At 38.9% G+C, this 12,014-nt stretch overlaps 1 protein-coding gene across 3 annotated transcripts; it reads right to left on the bottom strand.

The window, feature by feature from the left end:
- Nucleotides 1-1,080: 1,080 nt before the first annotated feature.
- On the bottom strand, nt 1,081-10,943 carry sapcd2 (suppressor APC domain containing 2). Of its 3 annotated transcripts, XM_067484777.1 has the most exons (7): nt 10,846-10,943; nt 9,920-10,707; nt 6,492-6,625; nt 3,579-3,725; nt 2,999-3,100; nt 2,708-2,827; nt 1,081-2,609 (listed from the first exon to the last, which is right to left on the bottom strand). In XM_067484777.1, exons 2-7 carry the CDS (start codon nt 10,698-10,700, stop codon nt 2,481-2,483), a joined length of 1,413 nt encoding a protein of 470 aa, XP_067340878.1. In that variant the 5' UTR covers nt 10,701-10,707; nt 10,846-10,943; the 3' UTR covers nt 1,081-2,480. The 3 variants fall into 3 exon arrangements, with proteins under 3 accessions (XP_067340878.1, XP_067340877.1, XP_067340879.1); XM_067484776.1 differs by having other exon boundaries at nt 9,920-10,926; XM_067484778.1 differs by having other exon boundaries at nt 2,708-2,824; nt 9,920-10,923.
- Nucleotides 10,944-12,014: the final 1,071 nt, after the last annotated feature.

Here is a 12,014-nt window from a genome sequence, read left to right as displayed (position 1 = left end):
ATAAGTGTATAAGGAAGTTTGGGGAAAATTATTCAAATATGAAAGAGCTTTGTATAAGACGGGCTTGTTCATCCATTCACACTGATTGGCAATGATGCAACTAACCAATGGTGCCTGACGGAAAATCGGCAGTAAACAACTGATGCAACAGTCCAGAATATCACTTCTGATTCAATTCAGTGTAACAAAGTGTAATGTGTTACGTGAGGCTGACATGTTTCAAGATGTTTGTCCTTCACTTCAATTGGCAGAAAACAGACCTGCCACATATACTACACATAAATCATAAATTTGTGTTTTTTGTTGCATTAAGTTGCTTGTGGCATTTTTGTATTGTGTTGTTTGAGAGTTACAGAATGAAATCTGAAGTGACCTTTGACCTCATAATTAAGACATAATTATTCATTAGTGCAGTGACTAAACTGTCATAGTAAATATGTTTTACTTTGTGAGCTAATTATTTAACTCATCACATTCTCATTATGTTGTATTTATGCTGTGTGTTGTTTTCTGCATGTTTGTGTTTGAACAGCTTGGCAGGCCATCTGCTGAAACTAGACCTAAGTTTGTTTACTTCAATATGTGTCTGTCCATGAACCTTTTTGTACTGGTGTCAGTTTCGCAGCAGATGGGTCTCCCTCCTATAAGGTAGAGTATTCTCAGAGTTTGACCAAATTCTGCACCAGCGCTGAAATACATGTTGCAGCAGGCAAAGCTGCTTCTGCTCTAACAGAGCCATTTTACAGAATACTAGAGCTTTTTGAAGTTGAATGAACATCATTAATTCATTAATACATTAATTTCACCCCATACAAAAAGACAAAAATTCAATGGGTATTTGGTATAGTACAGGTAATTATTTTAGTCCATAATCTTCATTAAAAAAACAACTCTGCTTTACAAAGGTGTACAAAAGACTTAGACTCGCTGTGTAGATATTAAGTCCTCATCATCCTTAGTATTGACGTAAAAACAAAAAAAGATCCTGGAATTTTTGTTTTTCCTTTTACACGAATTTTAAAACGTGCTTATATAAAACGTAACCCAATCCATTATTAACATTAACGAACCAAAAAAAAGTCAGCATTATTTGGTCATATTTATTTTTTTACATTTCATCAGAAGGTGGAGTATTCTCAGAAAGGAGAAGGGAGAAGGAAAAAAGCAGCAACAAACATAATCAAGTGGGAAAGAAATAGTATGCAACTATATTATGCACAGACACTCAGGCAATACCATAAAGATCCATAATAATACTACAATATTCTTTCTACTGCTACTGACTAACTAAATGTCTCTTGTAACTTGTGAATATAGTAGCATCATAACTGCAACATCCACAGTTCATGTCCCTGCAAGCAGACCTTTGTTGCATTACATGCCTTTCTCTCTCTCTCTCTCTATGCCTCGATTTCCTGTCTCCCTATTTTATACCATGTCCACTATCAAATAAAGATATTATGCCCAAAACTAATCTTAAATAAAAATAAAACAGACAAGTTTCAACAAATCTCAGATAGATATTTTATAGCTGAGAATGGGACCCATGCAAAGAATCCACTGTAAAGACATAAGGGTGTTGCAGTACAAGGTAGCCAAAGTAATGATTTGTTCATGAACATCTGCTCTTTTAAAGGCAGACTTCTCTCCCTCGACATTTCATTGGCTTGTAGCCTGCCCTCCCATCTGTTTTTTAATCTTAAAAAAAGAATAAAGTTCATCCTAAAATTCATAAAAGGCCCTAAAATTCAACATGCTACCATTAAATAGAGTAAAAAAAACAGTTTTTTCCTAATGCTTAAACACTAAATCCCAGAAGGAAATGTCAGGTAAACATTATCAGTTACATTAAAATGAAGTAAAAACTGAGAGACAAGGAGAAAGTGTGTCTTTTAGTATATTTAGTACCAAATTTTATAAGAAAATGTAACTTATAGGTTACAGCATGCTTATGGCATTTGTTTCATATTAACTTGTAAGAATATGGCATTTTTGTCCAATTTCTTTTTGGACCAACAATAGTTTTTTTCTACTGCCTGTGCAGTGGAGCAGCAGCCGTGTTTAGAAAGTGGAAAGCACTGCAAAGTACAAAGTGATGAGATTTCATGAGATCTGACTTATTTGACATTTTACAGTAATTTTAGTGTAAATGGGACAGTTTATGTAGGAAACGTTAAGACAGCAGAGCCTTTTAGCTCTCAGGGCAAGTCGTTTTGGTCAGTATTCCTCGGAGCGTTCACATCACTGTAGTGCATGGTTTGGTTTGGGTGGAGTGGTCACATTTTGCAGGTTAGGGTGTTGGCGTGTCATGACTAAAAGGTGCAACACTGCCAAAAAGCATTCAGTTGGGTAAACAAAGTGTTGGCTTCAGTCTTATAAAAGCTCACCCCAGACCAGTGCAGATAATGTCAACATGATGTCTAGTTGTTTCCACATTGAAACATAGTGAGGTTAAGTTGTTGGGTGGAGTGTATTTGTTTTCAGATGAAGGTGGAGTCTAGGGTGCTAGTGTCTTGCACACAGCGAGCTCGAGCCTCAAAAAGCTGTTTAATTAGTGCTGACTTCTCCTGCTCCAGCTGGGCAATCCGCTCGCTCTTCTCTGTCACCTCCTTATTAGGAAGAAGGAAAGAAAGGAAGTGAATGACAACCATACACTGACAGGATACATTGGTTTCTAACTATATGCAGTTTGTGGACTGTCTTTAACCTGTGTGAGAAGTCTGTTCTGGTCCTTCAGTCTGTGGATGGCTTGCGGAGGAGCTGGAGCGGGAGGCTGGGAATTCATTGAGGGTGTTACAGTCTGAATACCACTGGAGGGAAATGACTGCTCGGAAACAAAGAACAACCAGTGTTTATTTTAAAAAATATAAAATTATTATATTTCACTAGGTTTGGATGAGGACTTCTCTGAATGCTGTTTTGATTAACAATTACTGTTTTTTTAATCTCCTATTTTACCAGAACATAGTAACAACATTTGTTAGCAGTTAACACTCACCATTCCAGTGGTGGAAATAAGGTCATTAAGACAGCGGTTTACTTCTTGCAGTTTGGGAATCAAAACATTCATGCGACTCTGGCTGGCTTCTGTGAACAAATCCTGAAAGAGACAAAAAGTATGAACTGAAGATTGTAGTCTGAAAGGTCTCATGGCAAAAAGGCACAATAAACATAAATAAAAAAGGGTAAATATCAAAAGAAAATCTACTTTTAAAAAAATTACTGAATTACATTTTTTTTTAAATAATTACTTGCGTATTTTTACTAATCATTAACTTATCAGTCTAAGCAATGACAAAAAAAAGAAGTAAATTTATACAAAAATACAAAATAAATAAATAATCATAATTTCTCAGTGAAGAGAGAAAAATCTAGAAAGCCTGTTTTATCTAACCAAAAGTCCTAAACACAAAAGTATATTCAGTTCACAATGACAGAAGACAAACAAGTTTTCACATTTGGTTTATTTCTCTAGGAAATAACTTTAATCTAACCTGGAGTTTATATGTGGGCCATTTTTTTAACCTATCCCCAAGCAATGAAAATACAACTATTAAATATACAGTAGTGGAACTGACCATGCAGTGTGAACTCTGGCCGACCTGTCGCTGTCTCTCTGTAACATTATGGATTTGGCCCTGGTACCAGTCTCGGGCCCGCTCCACCACTTCCAGGCCGGCGAGTAGAGAGTCCTTCTCCTGTTCCAACTCTTTCATTTGCTTTAACTGTGAGAGGTGAAAGTAACAAAGGAGGGTGGGTGGGGTCAAATAAAGGGTAAAAGACAAGATAATTTATTTATTTTTTTTATTATTAAGAACAAGCCAGATATATATATCACATATAGAACCCATTTAAATTAAACATTTAATTTTCATATTTCCCACACAATCACTAAGAGAGCATGGATCATTGGATCATGGATAAGAATTAATCATTGACTGTCTATCCTGCAGGTTGCAGGATAGACAAACCACAATTTTTTCACAAGAGCATCTGCAGCAAACTCAGTTGTGCCGGGCAAGACATGGCGGCATACCAATTGTGCCGAACTCCACTCCTAAACAATGTTTAGAGGAGCAATCAGCCTGCTGTCAACCACACAGCAACGTAAGAATGGGGTAAACAGCAAACTCACTTTAACTATGGAGAAAGAGAGAGAAGGAGAAAGAGAACGAGAGAGAGGGGGAAAGTGTGTGCGTGTGTGTGTGTGTGTGTGTCTCCCAGCAATGCTGCATTGAGTTGTGCTGACCAGGCTGTCCATGCAGCACACTGCCATAGTCCAGGCCTCATTGCTGGCATTCATTCACCTGGTGTGTCATCTTTTTACCACCCTTTGCCTCTTGTGCAGCTCAGTACATTCCACTGATCACACGCCAGGATACATGTTACAAAAGGAAACTACCAGAAGATAATTTGTTTAACCAAATAACTCAAACTCTGTTTACCATATTTGTCCCATTTCCCACAATGTGGAAAAGAGAATGGAAAAGGACTATTTAGAATGAAGCACCATGATCAGGCTGCTTAAATGTACAGGAGAGAAAAAAATAAATAAAAAGAAAGAGAAGATAAAATAGCAATTTAATGTGCATGTATGTTTGCTGTCTGCATGCCCCATACAATAACATGACAGCCTTTGCACAAGCTGATTAGATTTTAAAAAAATAATAGAAAATAAAATAGCAGCCTTTAAACTTCATCCAGGAAGCAGCACAAAATGGTTAAATACCATTAAAAGCCAAAGTTCTAAAATAGGACAGTGGGATACATGTCCAAAAAGACCGAGACAGTTTGGGACTGCAAATGACAACTGTTTATGATTAGTCAATTAATCAACTGACAACTTTTTTCATATCCAACAAAACCATAAAGCTCCACAATACTATAACAAAACAGCTGACAAAGGACAGGAAAACACTGCAATTCACAACAAATAACTGCCAGTCTTAGCTGATAATCAGCAGTGATTCAAATCATTAAAGTTCTGCCATTCAAATAATCATTTGATTTAGTCCAAACTCTGGAGGTGCTACAATAAACAAACATGTCCCGAAGATTCTAAAATTTCTAGGAGTTTCCTGTTTAGGATATACCAATTTTTAAGATGCCTCTCTCTTCTACAAACACGTCTCCCTTCTTTTCTCCCTCTCAACCTACTCACCCAGAGAAAAAAGTGCAGGGCCTTGCTGCTGTAGAGGCTACTGCTGAGAGGAATGAAAACAGTAGTGTAGGCAGCCCACACAGCTGTCCAGGCTGGGCCAGGGCGGCCAAGAGAGTCTTCTACTTCTACCAGGCCCCTGGGCCCAACCCGGCTCACTACCATTAGTGCAACAGCGGGCCAAGTTGGCCTGGGTGGGAGGGATAGAAGGAAGGGGGAGGAGAAGAGGGGCAGGGGGGAAGGGAGGGAGAAGCAGGGGAGTCGGTCAGTCAGCCTCTCGAGACACAGGGGGAGAAGAAATGGAGATGCCGACACAAACAGAGAGAAAGAGGTGGTGAGCTGGAAAAAATGAGAAATGGTGAGGCAGGGGGAGCAACTTAGAGTGGGAGCACGCATGAGCTCCAGCCCGGAGTTGGGAGGGGCCGAGTGAAGGGGGAGGAGGGCAGCATAGGGATGGGAGGGGAATGTAGATGCCAATAGAAAGTCAAAAGGAGTCTGCACTAGATTTATTATTTCACCCACCCCTTTTCCTGGTGCCTTCTTACTTCATTTATTGTAGACATATAAAAAAAACATAATTAACATACATATGTATGTACACGCACAAAATTTTTATAAAAATATTGCTACATAAAATGGTAAATAGTTTGATTTGTGTAACCAAGAGTCAAAATCAGCCAAAGTTATTCATCTTACAAACATATCAGAAAAACAACAAATCCTTACATTTAAGAAGCTAGAACCAGACAATTTCTGGTACCTGCAAAACTGTGAAATCAATTAAAAGTGTTGATAAGTTTATTATTATTTTAACAATAAGAGGTAATAACTTTTCCAAATATCGACTAATCACTCGCAGAAAAATCACTGAACAGATACAGTCATCTGTCACCTTACTTTTTTGACTGAAGAGCAAATCCACAGTTTTGATCACTGCAGTCAATAAATAATTGTTTCAGTAATTTATCAATGAAAAGACATCAATTTGACACTTTCCTACCCTTTAATTGTTTCTTATAAAACAAAACAAAAACAAACAAAATGGTTAGGGGCAGCAGTAATTTGAATAGTGGAAACAAATAATGATAACTTAATGATCCGATGAACCAGGTGGTTTTGGGTGAGTCCTCATCAGATCACTAAAGTAAACCCAGAAATGGTTTGTTGAGCAACTGTTTATCATTACAAAACTATTTGTGCTATGTGTTAAAGGTCGTCAATGAAACAAGCAAAGCTACAGTCCACCTTTATTTAAAACAACAACAACAACAACAACAACAACAACAAAAAAAACACTCTGTAGAAACAGTTTCTGTGTGTGTTGTATACCAACCATTCCATAATCCACTCCATTGGATATGGTATGTCGCCTCTGTTCTTCCCGACTCCGCCCGTGTCTCCTGGAGCCACCAGTAAATCCAGTTGCTGATTCACTCTGAGATCTTGGTAAACTTGATTTCACAATACCTACACAAATACGAAAAAGACACATTTAATCAGTTTCAATACAACGCTGTAGTTTGGAATTCATTCTGTAATTGCTGGAATTTTAAATTTGGTCCATTAAATGTAATTGCAAAAACAGTTCAAGCAAAAAGTTCTTCAATCCCTTATTAAAATATTCAAATATCACTTACTAAATTCAATTAGGTTATTATAAATGCTTAAATGTCTGTGGTGGACTACTATACAAACTTTGTTCATGCCTCAAACAAACAGACAAAAGTTGATAGTTTGGAAGGTGAATCTGACTCAGCAAACACACAAATGTATTAAATGTTCAAAGTCATTCAAGACCAGTATAAAGGTACATTAAAAAGAAGAAAATAAAAGGTGTATCAGTAACTAAGTGGTTCTGTTATGTTTTCTAAATAAATCCCAAGTGGGCAAATATGTGAGTTTATAATTTCACAGTTAAAACCCACTCAGATCTGTAGAAGGTGAAGGAAAAAACAAAACAACACATAATTGCATTTTGGTTGCTAGTGACTACCACAGGAGGGAGCTTTACTCTAAAATGTTTCTGTTATCAACAGGCAAGACGACTCCATCACATGGTGAATGAGAAATTCAACACAGTTGAAAGCAAATATGGTATCTGGGCTAAAAATATAGAAAATAATGTTATTCTGAGAAACTCTAAAATTAGACCTTAAACAGATTGTTAGGATTTCCATTACTGGCAAGTGAGATGGTTGGAAATTGAATTACAATGTAATAAACAACTTTCAGCACTACCACATTTTTTTGCATTCAAACAAATATGGAAATTTGATCTTTGATTTCATGTCAACTCATCAAAGCCTATCTGCTGATAAAGGTAATGTGATAGGCATGTTCCAGAACAACTACTAAATGATCAGTGGTGAGACAGTTTGTCAGCTCTTGTGCTAAAGACCAAACTGTAAATTATTCAACACAGTTTTTAAGTATTCCAAACATGACTGGGGCCAATCACCAATTAAAAGGTTAGTGGTTCAGTTCCCAGCTCCTCTGGTTCCTGTGTCTGAAAGTCTTTGCCTAAGGCGCTGAACCCAGAGTTGCTACTAGCATGTGTTTGTGTTCATAACTTATAAACTAGTTTTGATTAAAGTCTAATTTACTTTGCATGCTTCTCCTTAAATCTCTGTTCTGTTTCTGAGGTTTTCTATCAGATATAAAAAGAATGATAAGAATGAAATCTGATGAAGAAGATTGTCTTTATCCTCTCCAAATTTTTTCCTTTCGGCTGTTCCCTTTCAGGGGTCGCCACAGCGAATCATGTGCCTCCATCTAACCCTGTCTTCTGCATCCTTTTCTCTCACACCAGCTAACTTCATGTCCTGTCTCACTAAATCTATAAATCTCCTCTTTGGTCTTCCTCTAGACCTCCTGCCTTGCAGCTCCAACCTCAGCATCCACCTCAATCTGGTGTCCCCGACTTTATTAAACATCTAACACTTTATCCTCTTCAAACTGAATTTTTTAAATTTGCAAAGCATCTCTGGCTGTTTGGCTGTGGAATTTGTCAGTACGATTTCCCTGGTATCAACTGAGGTATTTTATCATTATCAAGTTTTATATGTAGAGCACCCATGCTGACCTTTCCCAAAAACAAGCAAGGAGCAAAAGAGTTAGCTAATGTCAGGAATTTGTGGTCAGGTCCAGGGTGTTGGGGAGGATTTCACTGACGCAGTGATTCAGTGAGCCCTGGTCTTTCCTGCTGTAATCTGGCCTAATCCAGCAGGGTTTGGCTGCATGTGAAGGATTACTGCACGGACACTGATGTCTACATTACACAGCCAAAAGTATGTGAATATATTACACCCACATCTAACTATTGACCATATAATTTCACAAAAACATGCATTTACATTTTCTTCAACACCCTTCATCCCACAAGACCTTGGAATATGGCTGCTGGGATTTTCAACCTATCAGATTCAAAAGTATGCAAAATAACTTGTAGTGTATCTGTTCATCTACAATCTATGTATTATGTATCTATGTGAAATGGTGTAAGCATAGAAATCCCCAAGGGCTCAACACAGAGACTGTGAGAATGTCACTTTGATAACTCCAGACAGGCCTGGCTGTATAGAGATCAGGCAAACTTGAACAAACTCTAGTTGAGTGAAAGTGTGTGCGTGTGCATGTGCGCGTGTATATAGAAGAGAGCAAGTGTAAGGACTCTTATATGATTGTGAGAGAAAGAAAGACCAACAGCAAGTCTGTATGCATGATAAAGATAATGAGCAGGCAAACTAGGAAGTCCTTGCAGCGGTTTCTCCAACCTACCCTACATTCAGCACATCAGGGAAAAGCACATACATATAACTGACAATCACTTCCCCACCAGTTAAAGGGCCATGACAGGGATGACTCTGTGCTCCCTCCAGTATGCACAATCTTGTGGTCGAAAATTCTCTACAGGAATTTATGACACAATCTCTAATCTGAGCTAAGGTTAACAAGAGCAATTATTCAACCAGGCAACCATAATTGGGGCAGGGGGCCTTAAACAGAGCGTACAGGCTATGACCAAATAGATGTCCAATAATTTGAATCAGAATCAGATTTATTGGCCAAGTATGCTAACACATAAAATTTATTTTCTTCGGTGATTGGTTGCTTCAAGGAGTAACAATACAGACAATATGAAAATGATAAGTAACATACCAGTGGGAAAAAATAAGTGTGATATGAAGGAAAAAGTTGCCATTTTACCTCTCTCCCACAGAATGTCAAGCATTAACACGCAGGCTCTGCACACACTGGCCCCTTTTGTGTGCTACATGGATCACTACATCCAACTAAATTATAAAATGAGATAAAGACTGCAGGACTACAGTTGAAATCTCACTTCAGCTCTGTATGCAATCAAAGGGCATTCTGATGGGAATTTGGACTCAAGGGTATTCTCCCCTATAGGTAATCAGGGATGCAGTAGCTCCCTTTAACTCTAATACACATTTTTTGTGTCTAGGTATGCTTCAGTTTTAAGACCAGTGAAGCGAGAGCGGTGGAAACTGAGGCACAAACAGAAAAAGCAGCTTAATTAGAAAACCTTTATGTGGAATGAAGGTACTGGGATTCATATGCAAATGAAAGCAGCCTTTTATTGACAGTAGCGCTTCAATCAACAATAAAGAAACATTTAACAATATTTAAATGTTGTTAAATGTTAATTATTATTATTTATTTTTTTTGCATTGATGGATTTATTAAGGGATTTATTGAGCAGACTTTAAACCATTCCCTGGCTTTCACGGTGCCACTTACTTTGTTCTTGGAGCTGTGGTGACTCCAGAGCCAGTGACTCTATGGACCTGACCCGGCTCTGTTGGGGCTGTGTTTGCTTGATGGCAAGAGACGGATCGTTCCTGTAACACGCGCCCTCCGGAGCGACGGGTATCCGCTCCAAACTCCGCCCGGGCCTCTCGTGGCCAACGCTGAAACGCGCCGGTCCACATGCAGGGTACCCAGTGCTGTCTTCCGGCCTGATCCGGTTGTGCAGAGAGGAGGCCCGGTGTTGCTGAGTGTTGGTCACGTTGCTCGGCCCCAGCGGACGGACCTTGTTCTCAACCCGGGTCCCGACGCTGCATGTGGACAGTGGGGCGGGTTTGTGGGACTGCTTTTGGTTGTGCTGTGGGTGCACGGCAGCCTGGGCCTTGAAGTGAGAGTTGTTCTCCGGGTTGAGCATGGAGTACCGCAGCCCCGCAACGAACCGCTCAAAGGTGAGGCAGCCATGCGGTGGAGTGACTCTCCTGAGGCAAACCAGAACCCCGCCGGGAAGTTCCCGGGTCTCTGCGCCCTGCCAGCGGCTTTCGATCTCGGAAATGTGAACGTATCCACGTCCACCATCATCTAAAATGTCAAACAGCGTCCTCAGGCTGTGCAGGAACGCTTTGGGCAGACCATCTGTTGAATACTCAGTCTCTTTAGGCTGCATTTTAGCAGTTTTGAAACCCTCCGATTTGTCTTGAAAAACTTCTTTTCTCTGCCCAACTCTGCCGTAAACTGCCGACGTCCCGCAGCTCTGGTCAGTCGCTATCAAAGCCATAAAGGATCTGATAAAATCCACACACCTATCAATCAAAACACGCCAACACAAAGTTGGCTAACTTGACATATACTTACTGTAACATACTCAATAATAAGATAAATAATCGTTTAATTACTCAACTAAAATACACATATATTATTACTTTTTTTTCAGGCTGACATCTTGCTGCTTTTGCCGTTCGAGCTTCGATGCTCGCTGGTCCACACTTTTCCTTTTTCTACCGAGCACCTCCCTTCAAACGGCTGTGCGCGAGCGGCCCGGAGCTTGTCATTGGCCGCGGCGTGCACGAGCTCAGCGATGATTGGCGGAGGTGTGAGGCAGGCTCAAGTTTGAGTTGCACTTTTGTTATGAGACGTTATTCATAAAGCCTGGATTAATATAGGTCCACACATCATCCTAATCAGAAAGAGCTGGGTAAACTATCAGTTTACAGCCCCCACACAGAAACCCTTTGTTTTATACTAATCAACCATAAAGCTCCTCTCATAAATACGTTTTCTGTACATTATACTCCACTATGTTTTATGGTCAAATTATTGCAGAGTTTGACTCTACAAAGAGTTCACATTAAATCTTAAAGTCCTTTTTCACAGTTTTCAATTATACTTTTGCAAAAAGCCACTGCATTGAACTATAAACATGGCCAGGGTTTTGCAATTTGGGACAGTGAACTTAAATGGTAAAAGTAATATAATAGTAATAATATACTCTATAATATTTTAATTTCACTTGCAGTATAGTAATGCACTGAGTCATCAATGTTTAAGTTATTTTTTTACGGCGATGCAATGAAACTGAATAAAGAATCAATGTAAGAATGTGCATCCTGTGCTTTATTTTTTACATGCCCTTAATTTGCCCCTAAAACCAACTAATACAACTTAATGCAAGAATTAAAAATAAACCTCTATGGGAAAATATATGTGCATGGTTCAAGTTTTCTGTTGTGATATGCAGTATGTTATTTAAATGGTAACAAACTGGTCATTTTTAGCTTTTGTAACATTTGACCCTTGATCCTTAAATTAGGCTAAAAGACAAGTACAACCTAAGTAACAATTTACAACTAATAATCATATCTTAATGAAGTGGTATGTGTTTCTTTACTACTCAAAGGATCCTTTCATAATGGGTTAATGTCAGTATTTTCTCTCAGCACTAATGCACCAACACAATCAAAAAACACGTCAAAAGAATTTCTGTCACTTTTCTGACACTTGTTCGTGTTTCTCTAATTTGTCGATAAGTCACTCTGAGAAACCCTCAGTCTCTTTATACATCCATACCTGTATCTGATGTGCCCAGACTTGA

This window comes from Channa argus, chromosome 18 (assembly GCF_033026475.1).
Source record: "Channa argus isolate prfri chromosome 18, Channa argus male v1.0, whole genome shotgun sequence".
Taxonomy (NCBI): Eukaryota; Metazoa; Chordata; class Actinopteri; order Anabantiformes; family Channidae; genus Channa; species Channa argus.
This window is presented reverse-complemented; position numbering and strand designations above follow the sequence as displayed.